Source organism: Nomascus leucogenys, chromosome 12, assembly GCF_006542625.1.
Source record: "Nomascus leucogenys isolate Asia chromosome 12, Asia_NLE_v1, whole genome shotgun sequence".
In the NCBI taxonomy this organism is placed as follows: Eukaryota; Metazoa; Chordata; class Mammalia; order Primates; family Hylobatidae; genus Nomascus; species Nomascus leucogenys.
The window spans coordinates 46,366,923-46,385,368 of NC_044392.1; the positions used below are offsets into that span (position 1 = coordinate 46,366,923).

At 52.6% G+C, this 18,446-nt stretch overlaps 1 protein-coding gene across 1 annotated transcript in view; it reads left to right on the forward strand.

Moving 5' to 3' along the window:
- The first annotated feature begins 1,871 nt into the window (after positions 1-1,871).
- Positions 1,872-18,446, forward strand: part of KCNN3 (potassium calcium-activated channel subfamily N member 3) — a 162,261-nt gene continuing 145,686 nt past the window's right edge. The window contains exon 1 of the mRNA XM_030824400.1: positions 1,872-3,093. Within this exon, the coding sequence (XP_030680260.1) occupies positions 2,185-3,093 (909 nt within the window). The 5' untranslated portion in view covers positions 1,872-2,184. The remainder of the gene's footprint in view (positions 3,094-18,446) is intronic.

An 18,446-nucleotide genomic window follows, 5' to 3' on the forward strand; every position in this document is an offset into this window, starting at 1 on the left:
CTATGTTGTCCAGGCTGGTCTTGAACTCCTGGCTTCAGTCAATCCTCCTGCCTTGGGCTCCCAAAGTGCTGGGATTATAGGCATGAGCCACCACACCTGGCCAGAATCAACATTATTGTGCAAGAGCAATTGTCATGTATCTGGGGTCGTGGCTTGTATTACAAGTAATATTTAGCTCTCAATCATAGGGTTAATGGGGGATTAGAGAGGTGAGAACTGATATACAGAGGGGACTCTGGGCTCATTTTGGGGGGGCTCTGTCTCTCCCTGACCTGGACACTTGCTGCTTACCAGTCAGGAGAGCTGCTTTAGGAGCTTCCTATGTGTACACGTTGTGCATGTGTGCAGGCATGGGCTAGTGTGTGCACACAAGCATGTACACATGTGCACGTGTGTCCACCTGCTTACATGTTTTCTGGATGTGTGTCTGCGTGTGTGTGCATGGGTCTCCTACCCTTTCCTCTTCCCATCTAGGGAGGGAGCTGGACAGAGGCCAAATGGTGATGGGGAATCAAGAGCCAGAGAGGAAGAGGCCTCCCTTTTAAAACCCCAGGTGTGCTGGGGAATTCCCTCATGGTGACTTCCTTTCTGATTCCTAAGGCTGCTGTGGTTAGAAATGAAAATGAATTCAGCTCTGGTCCCATCCTTTGGAACCCCCTCTGCACACAGTGGGGGCTTAATAAATACTTGATGATGATGGTTCTGAACCTGGGAAGCCAGCAGCTGTTCCTAGCTCTGACTGTCAGAGCACCATGGGGCAAATCAGGCAGGGAACGACCATGGGGGAATCTTCAGTCTTCCTGCCAGATCCCCCTGTGACTCCACACCCAGCTGTTAGGGAAGGGGCTGGAGCCATGGTCCACTTCACACACTCTGCTTTGGAGAGGCCAGTTCTTCCTCAGCAGCTTCTCTTTTGTTTTCTCCAACCAACATTTGAACAATACTTATTGAACAACCACTTTGTACTGAATATCATAGTGGAAATGCATCCTGGGAGAAAGTATCGGATCTGTGGGGTCAGACTGACTAAGTTCAAATCCCAGCATCTATAATTACAAGCAGGGTGACATCTGACAAGTTACATATCTATGTTTGAGTGTTTGAGTGTTTTTCCCCCTTTCCTTTCTCTCCTTCTTCTTCTCCTTCTCCTTCTTCTTCTTCTCCTTCTCCTTCTTCTTCCAATTTTCATCTGTAAAAGGAGAGTGATGACATCATTTTTGTGGGGTTGATGTGAGGGTTGGAAATAACAGAGAGGCCCCTGAACACGCGGCATAGGCACTCAGTCAATGGTAGGTGAGTTTATCCACCCGGTGTTAGGAGGCGTGGATGCCCCCTGCTTCTGTGACCTTGACGTTGTTACTCAACATCTCTAAGCATCGGGCTTTGTAAATGAGACCATACTGCCCACCTCCTTGGGTGTTTGGAGACTGTATCCGGATAATATGTGTGAAACAACCTATCGTAAACCCTGGTGGTTAATAAATGTTTGCCTTCCCCTCCATCTGCCCCCTCCTCAGGGTGCACACCTCCCCTCCTTCGGAGGCCCTCTGTCCCTCCTCCCCATCGCCCAGCGTGAGCGAACATCACTTATCGCCGTGGGCTTGAGGGTTGTGGCCATACCTGTCGGAGGAAAGAGGACAGCGGCTCAGCTCCGGGGTGGGGGAGCAAAAACTACAGTTCCCAGTCCTCGCTGCGTCGCCACTGGGGCCGGAGCCGAGGACGCCAGGCCCCTCCTCTGGGGAGGAGCCTATGCGGGGGGCGGAGCTAGGAGGAGGTTGGAGAGTTAAGCCAAGCCAATGAGACCAGCTGCTAATAAGTGGGCTTGGCTTACAATGTAACAGTGGCAGGAGGAGGAGAGCGAAGCTATTGAGCCAGCGAGGAGTGAAGCTGAGCCTGGCCTCACACGCTCCTAGACGACCACCTCCTGAGAGAGTTCTTTCACCCCCTCTTCTTTCTCCAAGCTCCCCTCCTGCTCTCCCTCCCTGCCCAATACAATGCATTCTTGAGTGGCAGCGTCTGGACTCCAGGCAGCCCCAGAGAACCGAAGCAAGCCAAAGAGAGAGGACTGGAGCCAAGACACTGGTGGGGGAGACTGGATGCCTGGCTTTCTTTGAGGACATCTTTGGAGCGAGGGTGGCTTTGGGGTGGGGGCTTGTGCTGCAGGGAATACAGCCAGGCCCCAAGATGGACACTTCTGGGCACTTCCATGACTCGGGGGTGGGGGACCTGGATGAAGACCCCAAGTGCCCCTGTCCATCCTCTGGGGATGAGCAGCAGCAGCAGCAGCAGCAACAGCAGCAGCAGCCACCACCGCCAGCGCCACCAGCAGCCCCCCAGCAGCCCCTGGGACCCTCGCTGCAGCCTCAGCCTCCGCAGCTTCAGCAGCAGCAGCAGCAGCAGCCACCGCATCCCCTGTCTCAGCTCGCCCAACTCCAGAGCCAGCCTGTCCACCCTGGCCTGCTGCACTCCTCTCCCACCGCTTTCAGGCCCCCCCCTTCGTCCAACTCCACCGCCATCCTCCACCCTTCCTCCAGGCAAGGCAGCCAGCTCAATCTCAATGACCACTTGCTTGGCCACTCTCCAAGTTCCACAGCTACAAGTGGGCCTGGCGGGGGCAGCCGGCACCGGCAGGCCAGCCCCCTGGTGCACCGGCGGGACAGCAACCCCTTCACGGAGATCGCCATGAGCTCCTGCAAGTATAGCGGTGGGGTCATGAAGCCCCTCAGCCGCCTCAGTGCCTCCCGGAGGAACCTCATCGAGGCTGAGACTGAGGGCCAACCCCTCCAGCTTTTCAGCCCTAGCAACCCCCCGGAGATCGTCATCTCCTCCCGGGAGGACAACCATGCCCACCAGACCCTGCTCCATCACCCTAATGCCACCCACAACCACCAGCATGCCGGCACCACCGCCAGCAGCACCACCTTCCCCAAAGCCAACAAGCGGAAAAACCAAAACATTGGCTATAAGCTGGGACACAGGAGGGCCCTGTTTGAAAAGAGAAAGCGACTGAGTGACTATGCTCTGATTTTTGGGATGTTTGGAATTGTTGTTATGGTGATAGAGACCGAGCTCTCCTGGGGTTTGTACTCAAAGGTAGGGGCTGTGGTTTCTCTTTATACTTTGAACAAAAGGAATATGTAGGTAGCAAGAGAGAGATTGAGAGAGGGGGATTGAGAGAGAGAGAGAGAGATTGGGAGGGAGACTGGGAGAGAGAGGTGGTGGTGGTGGTGAGAGGCGCTTGCTCAGTTATATTGAACACTCTAACTTCCCGTGGTTTTCCTTCTTGATCCCGGGAGGATTCATTCCTCGCTTCCTCTGGGGAGTAGGGGACATCCCCACACACTGTGTCTAATTTGCAGACTCTCTGTTAGGGAGGATTAAATAATTCCTTCTGAGAAATCGCTTTTCCTCCTGGCTCACTCGTACTAAAGCATAACCCAGCAGCTTAACGCACCAATTAATTACACTCCGCCTTAATGTGTTTGCCAGTTCCTGCGACTTCCCCTTCTTTCCTCCCCTCCCTGCTCCACTCCATTTTCCTGAGGATAAAAAAGAAATAAATGTCTGGGTGGGGGTTGGGGATTCCGTACCATTGCCCAAGTCCCTTCTCTCCCTGTCTTCTCCATCTCTTCCCAAGTTTCTGTTTCCCTCCTCTTCTCAGAGAGTCTCGGGCAAAATAGAAAACCATCCATGACCTGGGTCTCCTGAGGGCATGGGGTAAAAATATAGGTGGAGAAAATCAGTGGTCCTTTCCCTCAGGAGAGAGGACTCAGAATAAACCTGCTGCTGCTTCGTAAACATCTCCTGATAAAAATGGCTACAGGTGTTACCTGGGCAGAGCAGCTGGGCGCCGCCTTGGCATCAGCTGGGGGAGCACCTCTCCTTGGGACGGGATGACAGGGCTTCCCAGGCGGTCCCCACGAGCCCGCGCCCCAGCTCAGCCCCAGTTCTCCCCTCCCACCTCAACTCCTTCTCCATGGGATAAATAAAGATGAGTGTGTGTGTGAGTGCGCGCCCGGATGGAGAACAGCAGGCACTGGCTTTACGGGGGAGCTGGCCCCACTGCTCCAGCCTCTCAGTCCAGCCCCAAGACGGAGGAGGGGGTTTCCCTCCCAGAGGGAATGGAGATGGAGGAAGGTGGGTTTCTGCCGATGCTCTGCTTGCCGGGGAGCTCTCCTGCTGTGGGCTGGAAGGCTTGGAGACCTGGGAATCGGTAGACAAGTGGCTCCACGATACCCCCACCCCCAATTTGTTGGTGTGTGTGTGTGTGTGTAATGTGTGTACGTATGCATGCGCCTGCTTGTTGCTTGGATTTTTCTATTTATTTGTCATTTGGGGCAGGGGGTGGCTTGGCGGGGGGTGGCTGGGCGGGCTGGCCAGCGGGTAGCTGGGAGGGGTTCAGCTGTTGGAGGTTTCAAATAGAGCTTGTTTCAGGCAGGGCACAGCTGCTGCGAGACTGTCACATTCCTTATTGAAATCCAGCCGCAAAAACCTAGGAGGTGCTGATCGGATTTCCCCCATTCCCAGCATCTCGCTTTAACTGGGGATGGGCAGACTTTCCCGCCCTGGAAACCAGTGGGGCAGACCTGTCAGAAGACCTGAATAGCCAGGACGAAGACTTCCAGGCAGAGGGTCCTCCAGCAACCCGGCTGCTCTCAGTGGGCTGCCCCAGCGGAGGGCAGCACCTGGAAGCCGCCTTAGTCAAAATAGCTCAAGGATGAACGTCTCAGCGAGCAGAAGCGAGTGGGGTTTCCCCTGGAATCGCAGCTCACTTAGTCATTCCCTGTAATGAGCCTCTGCGTCTGCGGGTCCTTCTGCTTGCTGCCTTCTCAGAACCGCCTCTCCTGCTGGGCGCTCCAGGAGATGGGGCTGGCAGCTTCGCCGGGACTGGCAGCTGCCCTGGTCACAGCCCTGGCTCTCTCCAGTCCTCCCTTGGAGACCAGGGGCCCTCGCTGGGGAAAACTGATGAAGGCCCAAGTGCAAGGGGAGTGTGGGGAAGGGGTAATCCCAACATCTTCTCTTTCAGTGACACCCGTGGTCAGAGTTCTCAAGGAAACGGCTATTCCCAAAGACAGTGGCTGTGCACAGATCCCAGTGTGGGATCTATGCACGTTTGTCTTAACGTGACGGGAGGGTCACCACTCTGCAGGATCGGGCCCTCTTCCCTGCCTGGGGCAGGTACCACCCCTGAGGGGGACTCAGAAAAAGGGGCTTTCCCAGAGATTCAGAGGGCAGATTTTAGGTGAATGAAGGGGGAGGCCACATGAGGTGCTTGGCTTCCCCCATTTCTGAATCACAGACCCTCATAGCAGCAGTGGCATGCACCAAGGGGGCAGCAGCTGAGAGGTCCTTCTTGCCTCAACGGCCACTTCCTGTGTGCCTTGGGGCTGGTCTTGAGATAAGCAGAGCTCATTTAACTTGCTCACTCATTCACCCATCCCTGCACTGTCCATCCATGTTTTGAGTCATTTATGAAACAAGTATTTTCTGGGCGTCTCCTATGTACCAGGCACTGTAGATATCGCAGGGCTAAGATAGATACCCCTCTCTCCTGGAGGCAAATGGGATCATTTCAAGGAACTGGGTCAGAGTTGGAATCCCAGCTCTGCCACTACTATTTGTGTGATCTTGGATAAGTCATGGAGCTTTAGTGGGCCTGTTTCCCCAGCTGTCGAGTAGGGAGAATTAAATTAGAGACGTGTAAGGCACGTATCTGCCTGCTCAACAAATGGGACCTATTGTGGTTGTTACTGATGATGACAATGATGAGAGGAAAGGAGATGTCTTTTTCCTGTTATCTAACTCTGGCTGTAAAATTAGTTGGGGCCTTAACAGATTGGGATCTAAGACTTGTCAATGGAGTGAGAAGTTGTATCTGGGAGGGAAGAAGTTCTGAGAAGGGACTGGGTCTGACTAGAGACCACCTTTAAACATGGTTTGTTCTTGGGGGAAGGTGAATATCTGTGTCCCAGTTTCATGGAGGAAGTGGTCTCTACTCCTCCATGGTCTGGGTTAGTCACAGCCCAGGAGAGCTCGGGGACATTCAGTGGAACCTGGGGAGGGATGGGTGACACTCTCTTGCTGGAGAGCTTTGTGTGCCTGGTTGGCCCTGCTGACCAGTCTGGAGGCAGGTGGATGGATAAGGCAACCTCAGGGGTACCAGGCAGATTAGGTAATTCTGCCCAGCCAGTGGCAGCTCCCACTCAAAGGCCCTTGGGAGGGGACAAACTTTTTTTTCCCCAAGTGATTGAAGATTAACTAACCTTGTGCCTGAGCTGCTGCTTTCTGAAGTTCTCTGCTTTTTTTTTCGTGGGGTTGTGGCCTTGCTGTTCACCTATGTTTGGTGGGTGGCTGTTGCTGAGGAAGTAACTTATCATGCAGGCCTGGGTCTCTTGAAAAGGAGGGTGGCATGTGCCCTGAGCATGTTCAGTTAATGCAAATGGGAGCCAATGTGAGGGGGTTGAGCAACCGGGACAGAACATCCCCAGCTCCCGCCTCACAGGCCTGTAGGTGCTGATGATGGAAGTAAGCTCTGCTAGGAGGCATCAGCCTGGAGCAGGGAGGTGGGGCTTGATTCCGGGGTGAGCTCAGATAAGAGGAGAGCTTCTCATTATTATGCCTGGGACATGAGATCAAATGGCAGAGAGATGCCTGAGATGGCCCCAATAGGCTCCTAAAGGTACCAGGTGACCCTTGTACCAAATGAGGAGTCCTTTTTTTTTTTTTTTAATAGGCAGATTTACTCTCTGAAGGCATAGACATTATGATGAGGCCTGGTCTAGAGATTCTGTTGAGAGTCTTAGTCATGCCATCTGTACCGATCGGTGTCACTAGGGTAGATCAGCAAGGAGCTGGGAAGTCCTTCTTGGTGTTCTTTATTTTCTTTTAGAGCTGGTTTGGGGCACACCCACTCCATTGCATTAAATTACCTGTATGCTCTCTTCCCTGGGTTCAGAAAGAATTAGGGAGGGGAAAGGCCTGGCTGCCCTCCCCTTTCCCCAGGCTGTGACTTCACCACCCTGACCCTGCCATTATGTTGGTGGCTGAGCTGGTACCTCTGTGCGGCTAGCAAGGCATCCATGGGCCTCGTTTCTCGGGACCTCAGGTGTTGGGCTGCGGGATCTTCTCAGGGGAGGCTGGAGAGTGCTGGTGTGGCAGCATGGCTCTTCTTTCCCACCAATCTGTACAACCTCAAGCCACTTCCCCATGCCCGGCCTTGAAACTGGTCTGCATCTCTCCTCCCAGGCAGAACCAGTCCTCTGCCCACTCCCCCACCATGCCCCTGTCTCGCCTGCCCCACCGACTTCCTGCCCCTTTGCTCCTCTCTGTGGCCCCTGCCTGGCCGCGTTGCTGGGGTAACCCAGGTGGCAGAGAGGAGTTGGTGTGAAGATGCTTATCCAGGCTGCCCTGTCTGCTCCCACAGTGGCTTTTTTTCCCACCTCTAGTTACTCTTTCTTCAGACAACCTTATAGGAGACCGCTTCTCCTCATGCCCAGGGGAGCCTGGTCCTCTGGCCATTCACTCTTTAAAGAGAATGGCCAAGGCCAACTTGTCTGTGTCTTTGCAGACCTCAAGGAGGTCCCTGGGTCCATCCCCAGCCTCTAGACCAAATGATTGAGTAGTATCACTGGAACCAGTTCTGATCCTCTGCTCCCCCTGGTCACGGAAGCCTTGTCTGCACAAGGGCAGAGCAGCAGTGCAGGCTTGGCTGGCCAAGTGGCTCTGCACCTTCTGTTTGGATCCAGGTGCTGCTTTGGGATAGGTTGTTGGCTGTCACAGTGTCCTGGTATTTTTGAGAAGATGCCTCTGGGTACTGGTGCCTGTGTTTCAGGCCATGGCGGAAAAGTAGGAGTAGGATAGACCCTTTCCAGCCCTTTCCATGGACCCTCCCTGTGGAGTGACCTGCAGGACCAGGATGCAGAAGGCAGGAGACTGGCTGAGAGCCTGCGAGCCCACTGTCCAGGGCCCTAGGCACACATTTTGTCTTCACAGGTCACACTGAGTGTGTCAGCCCACAGGAGGGCAAGCGTGAAAATGGCCTTTTGACAGCGTGAAAATGGCCTTCTCCGCCGCCCGCCCCAGGGTGGTGGTGACTTTATTTATAATCTTTGTGGACAGTCTGTAAATGAGTCAAACATTTGTAACCCACAGGGGGATAGCTAACTTTTTATATATGGTTCTCCTTTGCGTGTCATCACACTATTTATAACTGTCCTGGGGAAAGACTTCATCACACATCCGGACTTCCCTTCCCCACAGGCGGCGTTACCCCGGTGCTCGGCCAGGAGCATCCTGGCTGGGGCATTTATCTCCTGCACAGCCTAACTAGAATGCCAGCTGATGGCCTTGTATTTCTCTTATTGCGCTTTCAGGAAGAGGGATTTGTAAGGCCATGGTCAAAAGATCTGCTTTAAAAAAATATAAGGTAAAGAAAATCAAAATGAAAAGAAATTTGAGTAACCTCTGTAGAGAATCTGGGGCCTGGATGGAAATGTAAGATCAGAATAGAGCACTTCAGCTCTGTTGCAGTTATTTGTGAAGCACATTTGGGGGAGAAAATGAGTGTGTGCGGGGGTTGTGAGGGGTGGCTGTATATTGATGAAATACCACTTTACTCAGCTCAGTGACAGGCAGGCCAGCACGTTCATTCGTAGTTCTTTTTCTTCTCTTTCTTTCAAAACCCCAAAGGGAGAGCAAGAAAGCAAGGCACCTATTCCTCTTTAAATAATGAGGGTGGGGAATTCTGAGACTGTGCTGTTTCCAGGAGCTGTAGGGAGGAAAATTCTAGTGCCTTTCCTTCGGGTGAGGAAAGTCCGGAGGAGGCGAATGGGTTTTTAAGTGCCCCCTCCCCCGACCCTGTCATTCCACCCCCAGGAGCTTAGCTGGGATCTGAGGGAAAGGAGAGGAGGAGTGGCTGGGGGCAGGGACCATGCTACTTTCTGGTCGCCCAGCACTTCGCTGGGCTGGCCAGGATGTTGCTGAGTGACAGGAGAGGGGAAGGCAAGGACCATTTGCTGAGCGCTGGGCTGGCTTTACATTACACCCGAGAGTACAAGGAGCAGGTCGTGCTCACCGCCCCCTGTGTAGATGAAGTCATCAGGCCACACTGACACTGCTAGCGGTGGTGGTGCTGAGATAAGAACCCAGGCCCGTTTAGCTCCCAAGTTCATGCCCTTTCCCTTGCTGCTGCTGGTTAGATTGCTTATATCCTTAAAAGAGACAAATTGAGTTTATGGCACTGAGACCTGTGATGCAAAATGTTGGAACAGGAGGAACTTTACTATGAGCTGGGCAGGAAGGGCTCGATGGAGGGCGGGAGATGCCGGCCCAGGTCCCGGAGAAGACAGTGCTGGAGGGGTGGCCAGGGCAAGTGTGGGCCCCTGGGGTAGCCTGGGATCAGGGTGAGATTGTGGACTGGCCCAAGGTCAGTTCTTGATGTCTCCTCTCTGGGGTCTCGTGCTGCTGCCCTCAGGGTGATACCGGGAAGGTTGTGAGGAGGGTAGGTGTGGGGATTACAGGGAAAATGAAAGCCCTTCCTGCAAAGGCTCCTGCCACAGCTCCAGCACCCCCACCCTCCACCCCTGGAGGGCCAGCAGGACCCCTAGACCTGAATGGACATGTCCATACACAGCTCTCCCACCCCTCACCTCCGCCTTGCTCTTCTCTCAGTCTGCCTTTCTCCTCCAGCACTGGCTGTGTGGCTGTTCATCGGGGGACAGTCACATGAGCTCAGCATCTTACATCTTACAAGACATTTTCACCCCTGGGTCCCTCATGACCCTCACGGTGGCTGGCCCAGGGCTCATGATGACCAACTATCTCAGGGATGAGAAAACTCGGCTGCACAGGGGGTCCCAGGGTTGAGTGACTCACTCCAGGTCCCCATCTCAGGAGAGAGGGTTCTAGAATGAGAGCTTAGGTCTTAGTGCACTTCTGATTTCCCTATTCCAAACCCCACCACAAACTTCTGCTGGGGATTTGAGTGAGGGACCTTGAAGGGCTTTTCCATTCCTGGTTCTAGAAGTTTCTTTTTCATTCTTGAGTCCCATTTTCCTGCGTCCCTGTCTGTGCCTCATGCCTCTGTTGAGATCTGTCATGGGCAGTGAGTGCCGGGAAAAGGCCTGTCTCTGCTTTGAGCCCCTCAGGAGGTGCTTCTGCCTCTTGCTTCCAGCTTGTTGTGTGATCTTTGTCGAGTCCCTTCCCCTCTCTGGGCCTCGTTTCTCTGGCCTAAAAACAGGAGCTGAGCTCCCTTCCTGGGCCGAGGCTACGCAATCTGATTCCAGATCGTGTTTCATCACAAGGATGAGCAGCCACAGTCCCGAGAGTCCTGTTCTTAGGGCTGTCAGGCAGCACCCAGATGGCATCCATCCCAGGCGGACGGTGGTTTATGGTGTTGGTGCTCGGGAGGACTGAGGAAGGAGACAGTGACTCAGACTGGGGATGCTGGGTGGATTCCCTATAGGAGGTTGGGGGGTCCCTGAAGGACTAGACAAGCTAGGATGGGAGGGGCTTGGGCAGGGGCTCAATTCTGAGTGTGAGAAGCCTGGGGAGAGGGGGCAGAGTGTGTAGGGAACAGAGCGGGCATGAGGCCAGCTTCAGGTTGCTGCCATGTGGTGCACACAGGGGCATGTAGGGAGGAAAGAGGAGACTGTCTCGTCTGGAGAGGCTTTGGGCAGGTAGTGAACACAGGCCCAGGGTGAGGGCACAGTGATGGATACAATATTTGGTAGCATCGGTAACCACCAGGGCTGCAGAGTTCCGCACACTCAGGCCCTGAAGACCTGATGTCCTTCTTTCTTAGAGGTGGCCAGGCTTGGTAGTTAAGGACTTGGGGCCAGGCGCAGTGGCTCATACCTGTAATTGCAGCACTTTGAGAGGCCGAAGAGGGTGGATCACCTGAGTTCAGGAGCTCGAGACCAGCCTGGCCAACATGGCGAAACCTCATCTCTACTAAAAATAAGAAAATTAGCCGGACCTAGTGGCACATGCCTGTAATCCCAGGTCCTCGGGAGGCTGAGGCTGGAGAATCGCTTGAACCCGGGAGGCAGAGGTTGCAGTGAGCCAAGATCACGCCACTGCACTCCAGCCTGGGCAACAGAGTGAGACTCCATCTCAAAAAAAAAAAAAAAAAAAAAAAAGACTTGGGTGGCACACCAGTGATGGGCCCTCTGGGAACTTACTGAACTCAAAGCCTATTTCCTCAGTGTTAAGAGGGAATCACAACTACTGGCTGTAGCACAGCAGCCAGCACAGAGCCAGCCACACACTGGGTCTCAGCAGCTGGCAACTGTTGCCTTTATTAGAGTGGTGGTTAGAAGATGCCACCTGGAGCATCAAGACTGGAGGGGCATGTGCGCCCACATCACCCCTCCACTGTCTGCAGGTGGCTGTAGACGAACTGGTGTCCTTGCCTGGAGAGCACGTGTGGAACATGCCCCTTTTCTCATGAGGCCAAATGGCCTCCCCTCCGTGACAAGCTCCCCCGTCATGTTTCTGGATAGAACTTGTTGGGTGAATCTGTGTGAGTAGAAAGGAAGTGGGCTGTTCTCTGGAGGGCGGGGCTGCAGTGGTGGCCTGGGCTGGACTTCTGGAGCCTTCTTACCCCATGGGGCCCAGTTATTCTACACTCAGTCGGCAATTTGTGGTCTGGGCAGAGCTAACCGGGTGTGGACATGCAAATCGGACAGGTGGAGAGAGAACAAAAATAAACCCATGGGGCCAGGCCAGAGGCTGAGAGGCCTGGAGGAAGGTCAGGGGGACACACGATGACCAGGCAGAAAAAGGCTGAGAGAGTAGGGCCAGAGGGAGAGCTGAACTAGGAAGCTGACCTGGGACAGAAGCAGAGAAGAAAAGCTTTGCCACAGCTTGCCTGACGCGTCGTCAAGAGAACACAATTTCTCCTTCAAGACTTGAGTCAGGGTGCTTCCTAGAATTCTAAAGCTTCTTTCTGCCCCTTCACCCTGCTTGGAGCGCCAGGGCTGCGGCAGTGGGTGATGTTCCCAGCCAGGTGCCAGGGAGCAGGCAGCAAGAGCAGCTGGGCAGGGGAGGGACGTGCCCAGGGCTTGCCCTTCGTGGAAGCCATATCTTTTTCACAAGCCCTGGTCACAGGGTAACGAGAGTTGCATTCTGAGCAGAGCCTTGATGATACTAAATGAACAGCATGCAAATGATGTGTGAAATAATATGCAAATTGGCATCTGTTATTTTTGAGTCAGCTTGTTGGGCATTTTTCTTAAAGGACAGGAGTGCTGCTCAGTGTCAAATGAACAGGAAAGTCAGCTTAAAGGACACTCCTTGCAGGGCCTGAGCTGGCAGGCACCTACTCCTTAGAGCTTGCTGATACCAGGCCTACCAGGCAACACCTACAAGGACAGTTGTTTGGTGTTTTGCTTCAGGTTATAGATGGAGAGACCTATAAAGGTGGGTGCCCTGCCCAGGTTACCCAGTAGGTAGGGAGGAGGAAGCAGATGACCTGCTGCCTGGCTTGAGCCATTGAACGTTGCTGACCTGTCAGTGGCTTTGAACTGAGGGGGGCCTGCAGGGAGGCAGGGAGAGGCTGCCCTTGCTCATTCTGGTCCATCTGCCACTGTTGGTTTTCCTTAAGCTCTGTGCCTCAAACTCTCTGAGCCTCAGTGTCCCCGTTTGTAATGGATGTGGGGAGACTGACATCCACTAGCCTGGGGAGGATGACACTTGCTGATGGTTGGTCAAGTGGCCAGCCTGGCTGTGGGTGCTCCTGGGCTGCCAGCAAATGGTGGCTCCTCCTAACCCCTTTGCCTGAGTTGGCACCAGCCTGCTTCCTCGCAAGTTTCCACGAGCAGCGATTTTTGCAGAGCAAAACCCCTTTTGAGATTTCTGATTTTAACAAATTGGAGTTTAGCTATTTTCTTTCTTTTCTAGCTTCCAGTGGGTAAGATGTTGGCTCCCCAAAAAGCTCCTATACATGGGAATAGCCGAAGCTGCCGGCATGGGTGATGTTACCTTCTCCCAAGGTGAGGGCTTGGGGTAGGCATGTTGCTCAGGGTTGAGCCACCGTCTTTGGAGGGGCTCAGAGCTGGATGGCATTGGTGGAGGATGCAGGGGAGGCCTCCTCAGGGAGGCACCATACCTGCCCTGGATGGCCAAGCTCTGTGGGCCAGCCAGGTGTGCTAGCCTGGGTGGGCATGATCCCTGCATATGCCTCCCAGCCCTGTGAGGAAGGCAGGGAAAGGACCATCCTCCTCCTTATAGGACCCCAAGGCCCACAGAAGTTATGTGGTGGCTCACACCTGTAATCCAGCACTTTGGGAGGCCAAGGCGGGAGGATCGGTTGAGCCCAGGACCTCAAGACCAGCCTGGGCAACATAGTGACACCTTGTCTCAAAAAAAAAAAAAAAAGTTACATGACCTGTCCAAGGCTACTCAGCATTGTTAGTGGCAGGGGCATAGCTGGAATCCTGGAATTCCTGGTTTTAGTTCTTCCTCTCTTTTTCTTTCTCCCATCCCTCTTCTGGAAACATACCTGAACACCCACAGTGTGGCAAGCCCTGCTCCAGGCGGCAGGAGTGCAGAGAATCTGTGCCTTACAGACTCCAGGGGGGTCTCTCCCCAGCCAGATGTGTTGTTCTCCACCAACTCTTCCTAAGATAGCACAGGCTTTCCCCGTAGACCTGGATTCAAATCTTGGCTATTTGGCTGTGTGGACTTGCGCAGCGGCCTCTTTATTTGGGAGGTGGTATTTTAATTCCTCTTGTGGGTGGAGAGGTGAAGAATTCAACGTGGGCCAGAGCTGTCACCCAGGGAGCTCTTGTCCGTGCTGGGCAATGGTGGGTTTTACCTTGGTTGTTTCTTCTGAGAGCTCAGTGGCCTTGGGATCATACAAGGTCCCTCACAGCTGGGCCTATGGTTCCCAGCCCCTCCTGCTCTGGGCTGGACCTGGTGTTAAGCTCTGCCAAGATGCTTTCTCCTGCTCTGGGAGAGTAATGGTGCTGAGCCTGGTGGGAGGGCATTTTGGCAGAAGACACCTGACGGGGTGCACGCTATGTGCCAGCGATGGAAAGATCCCTCAAGAGTGAAATGAAATTGATGCAAGCTGAGAGGAAGTCTAGGATGGAGTTGAGTCATGAGGGTTTCCTCGTGGTGGATGGGATCGTATAGAAAGCCTGTGTCCACAGCAGCTTGGGGGAATGCACCACTCTCATCAAATGGGAACTTATTTTTCCTTCCATAGGAATGACTCCAAAGCAACACCGGGTCTTATTCAGGAGTGAAGAGGTGACAGGCGGCGGAGGAGAAGAGAGTATTTATTAAGGGCCTACTATGTGCATTTACATACCTCATCTCATTAAGTCCTCACAACAACCCTGTGAGGTAGATATAATTCTCCCCATTTTACAGATGACAGACCCAAGGCTCAGAGAGGTTAAGTGACTTGCCCAGGGTCTCACAGCTGGGAGGTGGTGGAGGTTGGATTTGCACACAGGGGAGTGTCTCTGACGCCCTCACATCGTGCAGCAGACATGCTTTTGCATATCAGACCCTAGACTGGGCTCTTTCAAGCCAAAAAGCTTCTCCTGCCCTCCCTGAGCTCTCCACTCCCGCCCACCCCGCCCCTTACTGTGCCACTCTGAGTGCCCTGCCAGCCTCCCCCAGAGCCTCAGGGGATGTTTTGTGCTCATGGAGTGCGGTAAGGGTAGAGGGAGGAGGGGAGGAGGATGCTGTCCGTTTAGATACAAGGGTTTGCTGAAGCTCCAGGTGCCGTGCTGGGCTCTGGGGCTGAGGAAAGTCTCCTGTGGGCCCTGGAGGGGCCAGCCGAGCCCTCAACAGCATGCGTCCTAGAGTTCTTGCCGCAGCTCTGTGGCTTCCCGGCTGTGCAGCCTTGTTGAGAAAACTGGCCTCTTTGAGCCTCAGTCTCCAGGTCTGTGAATGGGGTTAACAGTGTTTTCTCTCTCTCATGAGAATGGGTGTCATGAGGAATAAATGAGACAAGGGCACCATCTGGCATGTTCTGGTTGGCTCTACACCATACAGCCTCGTGTGCAGAAGGCCATGCCACCTAGTCTGTGTAAGCACACTGCATGATGCTCACATGATGATGAAACTGCCTAATGACACATTTCTTAGACTGTGTCCCTGTCGTTGCAACGCATGACTGTATATCTGTGATGCCTAGAACAATACACTGGCACATAACAGGCATTCAATAACTTTGTCAAATGAATAAAATTATTTTTCCGCCTGGGATCGCGGAAATAGACATGGAGCTCACGGGCTGGTGGGGGAGGCCGGCACTGAACAAGTAACAACAGGTCTGATGTGAGCTTTGCGAGAGACAAGGCCACACACATGTGGCTTGGGTTTGACCCACAAGCCTGAGACTTGGTGTCCCATGCCTCTGTCTGCTCCCCTTCCCCCCATTTCCTGAAGGTCCATCTCACCCTCACTTCTTCCATCCTCCCTCATATCTGTCTCCCAGGCCATCCTCTGATTCTTCTATACGGGCCATCTATCTAGCCTGGCGTTAGGAGAACAGGCTTTAGTGCCAGGCAGATATTGGGTACAGCGCTGGCTGTGTCACTTACTGTAGGCTGTGTGGCTTTGGGAAGCTGTCTCAGTGCTTTGATTCGCAGTTTCCGTGGGGGTGAATCCTAACCTGGCCGCTGGGGCTGTCATGAGAGTTAATGAGATGTTGCTGTTTGTAAGGCGTGGGACATGGTTTCTGGCACACATGGAGGGCTCTGCGAAGGCCAGCTGAGCTGCAGGTGAGGAGAAGCGTCCTAGGCTAGGTGTGGGGCGGCTTGGTTTCTGGGCCTTTGTTTTGGATCTAGAGAGTGAGAGAAGGAGCCTGAGGAGGGGATGTTTCCTGCGCTGGCCATCTGCGGGAAGGTCGTGAGCACCAGATGGAATTTCGGAGAGAACTGGAAGAAAGCTATGCTATTCCAGCTGGAGGGGGTCCTCATCGATGGTGCATGTTGGCAGGGTGGGCTGCGGGGGGCATTATCTTCCTATCCCACAAGCGAAAGCCTGTGAAGACATAGTGGCTAAGGGGATTTTCTCACTCTCAGGAGACAGCTGAGAGACAGGCCCTTCTGGCCAGCCTCCCTCCCTGCTGCCTCCTCCCTGCAGGCCAGCCCTTGGCACGAGGCCTGCTTGTCTCCTGAACCCTCCTAGCAGCAGGGATTTAATTACTATAATGTAAGTAGCTGTGGCTTGAGGCCTTCTGGTGGAGGGGAAACAGATTTGTCTTCTCACTGGGAGAATAAAAGTCTGTGGAAAGGAAGAGAAATGTACTTTTCCCCGAGGTACCTGAGGCTGTTGGGCTCAGGGGAGCTTCCCTCAGGGTGGGGAGAGGGAGCATGGGTGGCAGCGGGAGGAGGCACCACGTCTGACTCAAGGACCCTTGGTGCTTGCTTTTGCTTTCTGTGGGATGACTCAGCTAAGCTGTCTCAGTTTCCCCAATGACCCTGCTAACAGATCAGCCTGACATTCAGTAGGCATCTGTCAAGCACCTACCATTTGCTAGACACTTAGAAACTTCCAGCTGAGTAGCGATCCCAGGCGGAAAAATGATTTTATTCATTTGACAAAGTTATTGAATGCCTATTATGTGCCAGTGTATTGTTCTAGGCATCACAGATATACAGGCATGCGTTGCAACGACGGGGACACAGTCTAAGAAATGTGTCATTAGGCAGTTTCATCATCAAGTGGGCATCATGCAGTGCGCTTACACAGACTAGGTGGCATGGCCTTCTGCACACGAGGCTGTATGGTGTAGCCTACTGCTCCCAGGCCTGTACTGAATACTGTAGGCAATCATAACACAATGGCAAGTATGTATCTAAACATAGAAAAGGTACAGTAGAAATACTGTACAATGGATACAAAATACTACACCTGTATAGGGCACTTACCATGAATGGAGCTTGCAGGACTGGAGGTTGCTGTGGGTGAGTCAGTGAGTGAGTGGAGAGTGAACGTGAGGGCCTAGGACATGACTGTACACTAGTGCAGGCTTTGTAAACACTGTTCACTTAGGCTAACTACATTTATTTAAAATATTTTTTTCTTCAATAGCAAGTTAACTTTACTTGTTATATATATAACCTTACTATAATTTTTTTTATTTTTACTTTTTTGAGACAGTCTCACTCTGTAGCCCAGGCTGGAATACATTGGCACAATCTCGGCTCACTGCAACTTCAAAGAATTCTGCCTCAGCCTCCTGAGTACCTGGGATTACAGGCACGTGCCATCACACCCGGCTAATTTTTGTATTTTTAGTAGAGACAAGGTTTCTCCATGTAGGCTGGGCTGGTCTCAAACTCCTGACCTCAAGTGATCCACCCGCCTTGCGCCTGGCCAAATTTTTCACTTTATAAGCTTTTTTACTCTTTTGTAATAACACAAACACATTATACAATTGCACGAAAGTATTTTCTTTATATTCTTACTCTATAAGCTTTTTCCCATTTTAGAAATAATTATTTAAAAAGATGCATTTTTACTTACAAAATTTTTTTTGGTTAAAAACTGAGACACAAACACACGTTAGCCTGGGCTGACACAGGTTCAGGATCATCAAGATGTCACGAAGTGATAGGAATTTTTCAGCTCCATTATAATTGTACAGGACCTTGACTGAAATGTCATTATGGGACACATGACTGTAGTAGAAAAAACCCACAAAAGAGAAAAATCTTTGCTGTCAGGAATTTACATTTTAATAGATAAACCTGATAGTAAACTATCTAAGTTAATTATATATTATGTTCAATGGTGATAAGTGCTATGATGAGTGTTATGAAGAGCTTCTTCCCTCCAAGATACAACTTCTCACTCCATTGACAAGTCTTAGATCCCAATCTGTTAAGGCCCCAGCTAATTTTGCAGCCAGAGTTAGATAACAGGAAAAAGACATCTCTTTTCCTTTCATCATTGTCATCATCAATAACAATCATAATTGTTAGGACAACTCAGGATGGGAGTGCAGGGGCTTCTGAGAGGAGAGTGGTCATATTATTTTATTTATTTTTAAATTAATTTATTATTATTATTATTTTTGAGATGGAGTCTTGCTCTGTCGCCCAGGCTGGAGTGCAGTGGCACCATCTCGGCTCACTGCAAGCTCCGCCTCCTGGGTTCACGCCATCCTCCTGCCTCAGCCTCCCGAGTAGCTGGGACCACAGTTGCCTGCCACAATGCCTGGCTAATTTTTTGTATTTTTATTAGAGACGGGGTTTCACCATGTTAGCCAGGATGGTCTTGATCTCCTGACCTCATGATCCGCCTGCCTTGGCCTCCCGAGGTGCTGGGATCACAGGCATAAGCCACCACACCCAGCTTTTTTTTTTGTTTTTTTGAGATGGAGTCTCACTCTGTCACCCAGACTGGAGTGCAGTGGCGTGATCTCGGCTCACTGCAACTTCCGCCTCCCAGATTCAAGTAATTCTCCTGTCTCAGCCTCC